The sequence below is a fragment of the Hippopotamus amphibius genome, chromosome 6 (assembly GCF_030028045.1).
Source record: "Hippopotamus amphibius kiboko isolate mHipAmp2 chromosome 6, mHipAmp2.hap2, whole genome shotgun sequence".
Lineage (NCBI taxonomy): Eukaryota > Metazoa > Chordata > Mammalia > Artiodactyla > Hippopotamidae > Hippopotamus > Hippopotamus amphibius.
The window spans coordinates 122,078,461-122,090,812 of NC_080191.1; the positions used below are offsets into that span (position 1 = coordinate 122,078,461).

The 12,352-nt window shown below is 39.1% G+C and overlaps 1 protein-coding gene across 2 annotated transcripts in view; it reads right to left on the minus strand.

Moving 5' to 3' along the window:
* GK5 (glycerol kinase 5) overlaps positions 1 to 12,352 on the minus strand; it is an 82,547-nt gene that overhangs the window by 21,281 nt on the left and 48,914 nt on the right. Inside the window, exon 11 of one of the 2 annotated variants that reach the window (XM_057738249.1) lies at positions 7,999 to 8,103. The exons of the other annotated variant lie outside the window; for it this stretch is intronic. Coding sequence (XP_057594232.1) covers positions 7,999 to 8,103 — 105 coding nt within the window. The remainder of the gene's footprint in view (positions 1 to 7,998; positions 8,104 to 12,352) is intronic. 2 annotated transcript variants of the gene reach the window in all.

The following is a 12,352-nucleotide window of genomic DNA, read 5'->3' on the forward strand; positions in this document are numbered from 1 at the left end:
GGGCTCATTGGAAAAGTGGCTAACTCCAGGGCAGGGATACGAGAAACAAAAGATGAGCTTCAAATCATCTTGTGCCAGAAATTAAGAAAATGCTCAAAAAATGATACTGATATACACTTTAAAGACATAGAAGCCAGTCTGAGGAGATGTTCGCTGGCCAAATCTGGGACTATTTGAGCATGGAAACAAATAAACAAGTAAGAATTATAAAAATTATAACCTATTGAATAAAATAAAAACCATGAGTTTGTACCAACAATAAATTAACAGAGGAGAAGGGAAAGCTCTTCCTTATATAACAGAATGCTAACTAATAAACAGAGGGGAAAATGGAGTTAGAAAGTACCATTTTGCAACCATCAGAGTGAAGACCAATCCAGGTGTGAATCATCAATGAAAGCCAAATTTAGGTGATGGGGAAAGTTTGGTGAGAAAAGGGATATCTAGCTAATCTCAAAGTATCTCCCCACATGTTATTTATCACAAAAAAAAGGTAATTGTACAATGGAGAAACCAGAAAATATCATATGCGTGTGAACAAAATTAACAGAACCAAAACAAGAGTAAGGGATAACCTGCATCTCCAGGTATGTATTCTGAGAAAGACACATTATCACTTATGTATTTCAGCCCAAACTACATAACTTGATCTAGACATGAAAAACCCAAATGGAAGGACATTCTATAAAATAACTGACATATTCTTCAAAAATATCAATGGCATGAGAAACAAAGAAAAGCTGAGGAAACTGTTCTGGATTAAAGGAAATTATACAATAAGCAATCCTGGACTGGATCCTGTATTCGAAAAAAACTGCCATGAAGGACAGGATTGGGACATCTGACAAAACTGGAATATAGATTATACATTTGATGAAAGTATTATAACCAATATTAAATTTGCTGAAGTTAATAACTATACTTTAGCTATGTGAGAGAATATTCTTGCTCTTAGGAAAAACAGTGAAATACCACAGGGAAAGGAGTAAGATGCATGCAATCTATTATCAAAGAGCTCAGAAAATTATATAGATATTTATCTATCCTATAGCATATTGGATGGATAGATGGACGGGTGGATGATAGATAAATAGACAGATAGATAGAGCAATTATGGAAAAATGTTGAAGCATGGCAAATCTGGGATAAAGGATATACCAGAATTGTTGTACTATTTTTATAAGTTTGAAATTATTTCGAAACAAAAAGTTAAAACAGTTCTCATTTTCTTTTTTTCTCTCTCTCTCTCCATACACGTATATATACTCAGTGAAACATACACAGGGTAACTTAGATATGTTCAAAAGAGATTTAGTTTAATCAATCTACCTTTTACTATTATTTCTCAATTTTATGATCTGTATACCTTTATCATTTTTGGCTTAGAAATTTTATATTTATTTATTTATTTTTGGCTGCATTGGGTCTTCATTGCTGCATGTGGGCTTTCTCTAGTTGCAGCGAGCAGGGGCTACTCTTTGTTGAAGCACTCGGGCTTCTCAGTGCGGTGGCTTCTCCTGTTGTGGAGCACAGGCTCCAGGTGCGTGGGCTTCAACAGTTGCAGCACGTGGGCTCAGTAGTTGTGGCATGTGGGCCCTCAAGCACACGGGCTTCAGCAGTTGTGGTGCATGGGCTCAGTAGTAGTGGCTCATGGGCTCTAGAGTGCAGGCTCAGCAGTTGTGGTGCATGGGGTTAGTTGCTCCACAGCATGAGGGATCTTCCCAGACCAGGGATCGAACCCGTGTCCCCTGCATTGGCAGGTGGGTTCTTAACCACTGTGTCACCAGGAAAGTCCCAGCTTAGAAATTTTAAATGATTTTCTTTATTTGCTTATTCACAAGCATTCATCATTTTCCTCTAAGTAGTTTTGTTTTGTATTTTTACAGAATTATAGTCATTTTCTTTATTTTCTGGATACTATTAAATTGTTTCAAATGTTTTCCTTGGCCCTATGCTACTTAAGAAAAGACATTTCATATTTCCATGGCTAAGTACCATTTAAATACTGTTTTTACTATTCATTTCTAACTGTATTACATAACAGGCTGAGATGTTCCACTCTTGGTTTTCTAATCATGGCATGGAGAAAAGGATTTTGGGTTTTTGTGTGTGTATCTGTGTGTCTGTGTGTGTGTAAAAGGATTTACACAGACTTGAAATAAAAACATAAATGAACAGAAAGAAGAATGAACAACAGAAAAGATGTGCACTCTGTTGTCTATTCTTGACCGCCAATTTGCCCCATAAATTACACACTACAGAATTAAAAGCATTTATGGGAGGGAAGAAAAAAGTGTACCATTTTGAAACACCCAACAGAAACATGACTCTCTTTTGTAGAGCAAGCATGCACACACATAAAATCTTTCAGCTCAGTTTAATGAGGGGCTCTCTTTGGCGCTAGGATCATTTCACTCTCTTAAAAGGATATCCAAAACTATGTTCTTAATGTATGGAAATAAAGTGTTTACCTTACAGTAAGAAAACTTAAGTCAGTTTGGTATAAGAGCAGCTCAAATAAAATAGAACAAAGAGAAGTCTGGCCTGCTACCAGGAAAAAATATATCTTTATTTGGAAAACACTTTATTTGTATCTTTTGCTTTCTCCATTTTGAGATCTTTGTTCTAGTTCCTTTTGAGTAATTTCTTCAGAAAGTATATACTGCAAGGCCAAGAAATGTGCCTTTTGCACTTAATCTGAATGATGTCTTAGCCGGACACTGGAATATTGGCTCACTCTTCTTTTTTCTCTGTAATGTGTAGATGTTGTTCCACTTTCCAAATTTTACAACTAACTTCCATGCCAGTCTAATTCTCTTCTCTTTATAAATAAACTATTCTTCTTGTCTTGAGTGTTTTCTTTATTCTTAGGATTCAGACAATGCATCTACACATGACTGTCTTAGTTTGTGACTTCTTTAAACTTGATAAAGCCATTTCACTCTGAAAACTTAGGTCTTTCTTCAGCTCAGGGATGTTTATTTTCAATTATCTCTTCAATTTTTACGTTTTCACAAATCCATTTCCATAATTCCATTTTCATATTCCAGAAAAGAGATGATTAGTCACATATTTTTTCCTCTGATCTTTCCTTTGTATCTCTTACCTTTCAGTTTCACTTTCTACTTTTTTCCTTTTTGTTTTAAAATTCTTCCTGATCCCTACTTGGGTTTTCAGCACTGTCCATTTTACATTTTATTAATTTCTTTGCATTTATATACCACGATTTTTGTCCTTTGAAATTCTTTACGTGTTCCCAACATTTCTTTGCAATATTTTCTTTCTGTTTTTTTTATAACTTTTTTTAAAATTTATTTTATTGGCTGTGTTGGGTCTTCGTTGCTGCACACGGGCTTTCTTTTAGTTGCAGTGAGTGGGGGCTACTCTTCGTTGTGGTGCGCAGGCTCCTCATTGCCGTGGCTTCTCTTGTTGTGGAGCACGGGCTCTAGGAGCATGGGTTTCAGTAGTTGCAGCACATGGGCTCAATAGCTGTGGCTCACAGGCTCTAAAGCGCAGGCTCAATAGCTGTGGCGCACGGGCTTAGCTGCTCCGCAGCACCTGGGATCTTCCTGGGGCAGGGATCGAACCCGTGTCCCCTGCACTGGCAGGCGGATTTTTAACCACTGCGCCACTTAGGAAGCCCTGCAATATTTTCTTTTATCCATTTACTGTTTCATTTTTGTCATTATTTTAATCTTCTGTTTCTTCCATGACATCTGCCTCTGTGGGAGCCACCTGTTGTGGTTTACTGAACTTCGTCATCCTCCTTCAAGGAGCTGTATGTTCTTGAATACTCTGTGCGCTTTCAGGTCAGACTTACAGAGTTGGCAGGCAGTGAGAGGTAAGGGAGTGAACACCCTTGACTCTCTGGTTTCTCAAAGTATGAGAAAGATTAGGCCTGTCCCCTCAGCCTGGAAGGAGAGCAACTCAAACCAGTCAGTACTGACATCCACTGCTATCAGGCTCTCCCAGGGATGGGCGGGCCCAGCTCTTTCTTCTCCACGTCTGAGGGGATCTTCTCTCTGCTCAACAGGCTCCATTCATAGAAAACACCTACAGGGTCCTCACCAGCCTCCAGTATTTTCACCAATAACACTCAGTTGGTGCCCTCTACAGACCCTGGGGCTGCACAGTCTCCTTGACAACTCAAGGCTTCATCCATGGCTGGGCTCCACTCCAGCTGCAGCCATATTCATCTCACTGTGTGTCATCCCAGCAGGACGCAAGAGGGACGCAAAACCGTGAACAAAGACCCTACTCACTAACAATACCATGTAACTATTCACTGCCACCTAATTAGTTCCTAGATGAGAGAATGTTTATCTCATCACCTCTAATGAGAGAGGCTGTTATCTCTCATGGGAAGATACCCAGAGAGAAGAAATCAGTTTCCTTTACTTCTAGTAAACAAGAGTCCTGGGTAAATTTAAATGTATACTGGGAGTCTGATGGGGATTGCCTGGAGCGGGCAGATGTGATATGCAGCAATTAAAAGTGGTATTGCTAGCGGAAAGATGTCCCCTGACCCACCTTACTGGAGGACAACAGAGATGAGAACTGTCTCAGTTGTAGGAAAGAAATACGGCATTCTCTCAGGTCCTTAAATAGGCTATGCTTCTCCCTGCTCAGGGCCTTCTTCACTGGTCCTCTCTGCTTGGGCTGCTCCTTGACCAACTGCCTCCCCCATCTGTCCAAGCACTCTTGTTCTTCCTTCAGGCCTAGCTGAAACATGATTTCTTTAAAGAAGCCTCCTGATTCTCCAGACCAGACAAAGCCCTCCCCTCAGAAAGAAATCACTGATTCTACGTCTACTTCTCCTTCCTGGTACTTAATACTAATTTCTTTTTCAATTATTCATTTAATATACATCTTTCCTGCTAGACTAAAACGGAGCGTCTGTCATTTACTAGTGTCTCCAAGCATGTACAGTTCCAAGTTCATAGTTAGCACTTAATTACTTGTTAATGGAATAAAAGTTCGAAGGCAAAAAAATATTTCTAAGACTGAGTAGCAAAATAGAACAAAGAGTGATGGGTAGCAGAGATGGAACAGATTAAAAGGAAAAAGAGATGCTCCCGTAGGGACTCAAATGACGCAGTTAACACAGGAGGTTAAGGGGGAAAATAGAAAGAGAACTGGCCTGCGTGAAAAAGATTAAGAAAATAAATCTAAAAATCAAGATGAAACTGGCTTAAAAGAGCTTTTACACCAGATTCTGAGGTGTTCAACCCAGTAAAGGGGGAGAAGGAACCCATCATTCAGAGTGGAACAAACCCAGCATGTCACACAAAGACATAAAGGCTCAGAATACACATCTTCAAGGAAATGACAGGGTTACTCAGGCTCTTACACACTGTTTCTTCTCATTATAACTTGGTTATTTTTTTGATATACTCGTTAAAGTGAATTCTCAGAACAGAAAGAGATATATTCAAATAAAGGTCAACTTTTTGTATACACTTCAGACAAATGTATCCTAGTAATGTTTAGCTGTCCCAATGATTGAAATTTTAAAGTAAATAATTCAACTCTGAATTCTCTCTCCCTCCAGCCAGACCAATGGTCCTGTTTCCCGCCAGAGATGGGATTGGCCTTCGGGAGGGGATTATGCCTCCACTGGAAATCACACCAGTTTTCTAGGCCATGGCCATTTAGCTCCATCTTCCAGAAAAGAGTTTTCATCATTTGAGGATCACAGTGGATGAACCTCAGCCCAGCCAAGCAGTGGAAATGGTTCCCACTGATAATGTGCACATGATGTCACAGAAACTTGGGAATATTTTTTTTTAATGAGGAATGTGAAATTATTCCTCTTTCTCTTTGCATTTTTGGGGGGAAGGAGTAAAATTAATAAAAGGTATAACTAAAAGAGAAGAAATAGGTAACCTATATTTTCTATTTCTGATAATTCTGAGTTGACTAAAGATACATGTCCAAAAAAATTAAAAGAAGTTTATTTAAGGAAGAATAGATTTGTAAGTGATATAAAGCTTCCAAACAAACAATCTGTTACTGTTGTTAATAAGTAATCTTATGCTTATAATGCAGGTGCAGCCTTATAGAGAAAGAGAGAGAAAGGAAGAAAGGAAGAAAAGGATCAGCATTTTCCTCCTAAAGTGTACGTTTTCTGCCAACAGAATTATCTTTGTCTCTAAACAAATCAGTTTAGCTCAACTCAACAAAGTAGAAAGCCAGAGCCTCTCGTAATTTAATCATCAGAGATAACTATGGTTAACACTTTGGTATATAACCCCACACACTGTATGCATTAAATATGGTTCTATAATATGCAGGCTCTTCATTATTCACAATAGCCAAGAAGTGGAAACAGCCCAGATGCCCAACAACTGATGAACACATAAACTGTGGTACATCCATCCAGTGGACAATTATTCAGCAATACAGAGAAATGAAGTAACGATACATGCCACAACATGGGTGAACCCTGAAAATATTACATGCTGAGTGAAAGAAGCCAGTTACAAAAGACCACATATTGTTTGAGTCCATCCATATGAAATGTCCAGAAGAGGCAAATCCACAGAGATAGAGTTGACTAACGGTAGCTTAGGGCTGGGGGGATAGAAGAGGGAGTCACTGTCAATGGGTGGGGGGGGGGGGTTCTTTCAGGGAGAACAAAAGCATTCTAACATTAGATTGTTGTGACAGCTGCACAACACTGTGAAAATACTAAAAAACAGTGAACTGTACACTTTAAATAAGTGAATTTTATCTCCAAAAGCTGTTTTTAAAAAACGCAAAAAATACTTATACAGGCTGTTCTGCAGCTGCTTCATCCCTTCCTTAACATATCACTGCCAGTGTTGCATGTCAATAAGACATGCAGCTACACCGTTTGTGACTACGGTGTTTGTGTTACCTGTACAATGTTCCACTATATGGATGTGCTGACATTTACTTACTTAATGCTTATTATTAGATGGGAACTTATTTCCAATTGCCGTATTAAACACCCATGTATGTACACGTCTTTGCACACCTGTATGATTATTTTCTTAGGAAACAAAGAATACACCTGAGGGCCAAGGGTCTGTGCTCTATAAAATGATACATGTTGCCTGACTGCCCTACAGAGAGGCCCTACTAACATTCAATTCAATGGAAAACAAGAATACTTTTCTCTCTCTGTCCCCATCAATGCTGAGTATCATCAAACTAACTAATCTCAGACAATGACAGAGACATTATTTTTTAATGTGTATTTTTTTGATTATTGAATTTAAACAGCAGATTTTAATAGTCACTTGATTTATAAATGCCTGTTCTTCTGTCTTTCATCGAGTTTTTCGGTCATCTTTTAAAATTTTTCTAACATATGCTACAAATTGTCCTTACCAATTTGTCTTTTAACTTTGCTACTGCATCTCTCCCTACACATTCTAATGTTTTATATACTTACATCTATTATTCTTTTTCTTTATGGTATCTGGTTTTAACGCCTAGCCTTGTACCATCCCAATGTCATAAAAATAACATCCTGTATTTTCTTTTAACACATGTCATTTTATTTTGTGTTTCATTTGAACTATCCGTTTGCACTGATCTGCGATCCTGTGGCTTTCCTGAATTAGGTCTGGTCTATGAAATCTGTTTAAAAGAGGACTCACCTGGGGCTTCTCTGGTGGTGCAGTGGTTAAGAATCCACCTGCCAATGCAGGGGACACAGGTCTGATCCCTGGGCCAGGAAGATCCCACATGCCGTGGAGCAACTAAGCCTGTGTGCCACAACCACTGAGCCTGTGCTCTAGAGCCTGTGAGCCACAACTATTGAGCCCACGGACCACAACTATTGAAGCCCACACACCTAGAGCCCATGCTCTAGGCAAGAGAAGCCACCGCAAGGAGAAGCCCACGCACCACAATGAAGAGTAGCACCCACTCTCCACAACTAGAGAAAGACCATGCGCAGCAACGAAGACCCAATGGTAGCCAATAAATAAATTAAAAAAAAAAAAGGAAAAAAAAAAGACAACTCACCTAACTGTTGAGCCCATTGTATGGCAGTGCCGGTGTCTCCTGCATTGCCTTCAGCTAAGCACACCACTTCCTGCCCAATCTTCCACCCAATTAATGGATAAAAGCCTTAAAAACAAATCAGCAATATAAGTCACATAATAAATACTGAATTCATTACAGAGACATCTACAATGGAACAATTTGATTATCTCAAAAACTAGCAACATGTCTGTGGAGTCAGATTGCTTGAGTTCAAATCACAGCCCTTTTTCATTTTCTAGCTGTGGTCTTACAAGTTTCTAGTTTCTTAGCCTCAGTTTCCTCGACTGTAAAATGGTCTACCTCAGAGAGCTCCTGTGAGAATAAACTCAGTTAATACATAAAAAGGACTTAGTGCAGTACCTGGCATAGAATAAACAAACAATAAATATTAGCTTTTAGTAGCTACCAGCATATCTATGTCTCCAGAAACACAGAAACAATATTTTAATTGAGAAATTAAAGGTTATTATGAGATAGGTTTGTTAGACAACTTACCATGGTATTACATTTATCTGTAGTTTCTAATTTTTTTTAAAGTCTTTTATCAAACTTGTTACAATATTGCTTCTGTTTTATGTTATCGTTTTTTGGTCCTGAGGCATGTAGGATATTAGCTCCCCAGCCGGGGATCGAACCAACACCCCCAGCATTAGAAGGCAAAGTTTTAACCACTGGACCACCAGGGAAGTCCCCTGTCTGTAGTTTCTAAACAAGGTTCCTAAATAGAAACAATGATCACTCTCCAGTTTTGGGTTTTTTTTTTTCCATTTAATTTAATTTTTATAATGATCATTTTTTTAGCTTTCACTTTCCCAGTTAGGGGGAAAGGAAGAACTTCAGGGGGAGGAAAGGCAAGAGAAAGATCTTAAAATTCACCTCTTAGTAACCATGTTAGGAAACCAGAGCTCCGAATAAGAGCCTCAATCTCTCCTGGGTATAGTTACACAATTTCTTGGCTTTTGCATTCCAGGATTTCCGCCACTAGAGAGAACAAATTTTAGCAACTGTCATTAAAATCCTAAATATGGAGAGATCACTAGCTGAGAAGTACCCCTCCCAAAAAAAAATTCATGAAAAGAAGAAATTCTAACACATAAAAGAAATTTTAGAGACCTAGAAAGATGTTTTCAACAAATATAACAAGTATTATAGGTAAACATTTGGAAAGCTGAGCAAAATACCCTAGTCTTTCTGATTTCCACAAAATCTTTCTCATTTTTAGTGCTTTTAATTAAAAAAAAGGGAGAGACACACATTCAAGATGGCGGAGTAGGAGGATATGCGCTCACTCCCTCTTGCAAAAGCACCGGAATTACAACTAACTGCTGAACAATCAAAGACACTGGAACTCACCAAAAAAGACAACCCACATCCAGAGACAAAGGAGAAGCCACAATGAGATGGTAGGAGGGGCGCAATCGCATTAAAATCAAATCCCATAAATGCCAGGTGGGTGACTCACAAGCCGGAGAACAGTTATACCGCAGAAATCCACTCACTAAAGTGAGGGTTCTGAGCTCCACACCAGGCTTCCCAATCTGGGAGTCCAGCAACAGGAGGGGGAATCCCCAGAGAATCAGACTTTGAAAGCCAGCGGGATTTGATTGCAGGACCTCCACAGGACTGGGGGAAACAGAGACTCCACTCTTGGAGGACACACAAAAAAGTGTGCTCACCAGGACCCAGGGGGAAGGAGCAGTGACCCCATAGGAGACTGAACCAGACCTACCTGCTGGTGTAGGGGGGTTGCCTGCAGAGGTGGGGGGCAGCTGTGGCTCACCAAGGAGACAGGGGCACTGGTGGCAGGGGTTCTGGGAAGTGCTCATTGGCATGAGCCCTCCCAGAGTCCACCATTAGCCCCACCAAAGAGCCTGTAAGCTCCAGTGCTGGGTAGCCTCAGGCCAAACAACCAACAAGGTGGGAACACAGCCCCACCCATTGGCAGACAAGCAGATTAAAGTCTTACTGAGCTCTGCCCACCCAGTCCTACCCACCATCAGTCCCTCACATCAGGAAGCACCCACAAGCCTCCTAGACAGCTTCCTCCACAAGAGAGCGGACAGCAGTATCAAGCAGTATCAGCAGTATTTCGTCTCGTGGAACTGAAAACAACAGCCACAGAAAGATAGAGAAAATGAAAAGGCAAAAGACTTTGTACCAGATGAAGGGACAAGCTAAAACCCCAGAAAAACAACTAAATGAAGAGGAGATAGGCACCCTTACAGAAAAAGAATTCAGAATAATGATAGTGAAGATGATCCAGGACTTTGAAAAAAGACTGGATGCAAAGATTGAAAAGTTGCAAGAAAAGTTTACCAAAGACCTAGAAGAATTAAAGAACAAACAAACAGAGATATGCAACACAATAACTGAAATGAAAAATACACTAGAAGGAACCAATAGCAGATTAACTGAGGCAGAAGGACGAATAAGTGACCTGGAAAACAAAATGGTGATAATCATTGATGCAGAAAAGAATAAAGAAAAAAGAATGAAAAGAACTGAAGACAGTCTAAGATACCTCTGGGACAATGTTAAATGCACCAACATTCACATTATAGGGGCCCCAGAAGGAGAAGAGAGAGAGAAAGGACCCGAGAAAATATTGGAAGAGATTATAGTTGAAAACTTCCCTAACATGGGAAAGGAAATAGCTACCCAAGCCCAGGAAGTGCAGAGAGTCCCAGGCAGGATAAACCCAAGGAGAAACATGCCAAGACATAGAGTAGTCAAATTGACAAAAATTAAAGACAGAGAAAAGTTATTAAAAGCAACAAGGGAAACACGACAAATAACATACAAGGGAACTCTCATAAGGGTAACAGCTGATTTCTCAGCAGAAACTCTGCAAGCCAGAAGGGAGTGGCACAATATATTTCAAGTGATGAAAGGGAAGAACTTACAACCAGGAACACTCTACCCAGCAAGGATCTCATTCAGATTCAATGGAGAAATCAAAAGCTTTACAGACAAGCAACAGCTAAGAGAATTCAGCACCACCAAACCAGCCCTACAACAAATGCTCAAGGAACTTCTCTAAGTGGGAAACATAAGAGAAGAAAAGGACCTACAAAAACATAAACAAAACAACTAAGAAAATGGTACTAGGAACATACATATCGATAATTACCTTGAATGTAAATGGACTAAATGCACCAACCAAAAGACACAGACTGGCTGAATGGATACAGAAGCAAGACCCATATATATGCTGTCTACAAGAGACCCACTTCAGACCTAGGGACACATACAGACTGAAAGTGAGGGGATGGTAAAAGATATTCCATGGAAATGTAAATCAAAAGAAAGCTGGAGTAGCAATACTCATATCAGATAAAACAGACTTTAAAATAAAAAATGTTACAAGAGACAAGAAAGTACACTACATAAAGATGAAGGGATCAATCCAAGAAGAAGAGATAACAATTATAAATATATATGCACCCAATATAGGAGCACCTCAATACATAAGGCAAATGCTGACAACTATGAAAGAGGACATCGACAGTAACACAATCATAGTGGGGGACTTTAACACCCCACTTACACCAATGGACAGATCATCCAGACAGCAAATGAATAAGGAAACACAAGCTTTAAATGACACAATAAATCAGCTGGATTTAATAGATATCTATAGGACATTACATCCAAAAACAGCAAATTAGACGTTCTTCTCAAGTGCACATGGAACATTCTCCAGGATAGATCACATTTTGGGTCATAAATCAAGCCTTGGTAAATTCAAGAAAACTGAAATCATATCAAGCATATTCTCTGAACACAATGCTATGAGATTAGAAATCAATTACAGGAAAAAAACTGTAAAAAACACAAACACATGGAGGCTAAACAATACACTACTAAATAACCAAGAGATCACTGAAGAAATCAAAGAGGAAATCAAAAAATACCTAGAGACAAATGACAATGAAAACACAATGATCCAAAACCTATGGGATGCAGCAAAGGCAGTTAGTTCTAAGAGGGAAGTTTATAGCAATACAATCCTACCTCAAGAAACAAGAAAAATCCCAAATAAAGAATCTAACCTTACACCTAAACAAACTAGAGAAAGAAGAGCAAACAAAACCCAAAGTTAGTAGACGGAGAGAAATCATAAAGATCAGAGCAGAGATAAATGAAATAGAAACAAAGAAAACAATAGCAAAAATCAATAAAGCTAAAAGCTGGTTCTTTGAGAAGATAAATAAAATTGATAAACCTCTAGCAAGACTCATCAAGAAAAAGAAGGAGAGGACTCAAATCAATAAAATTAGAAATGAAACAGGAGAAGTTACAACGGACACCACAGAAATAAAAAGCATCATAA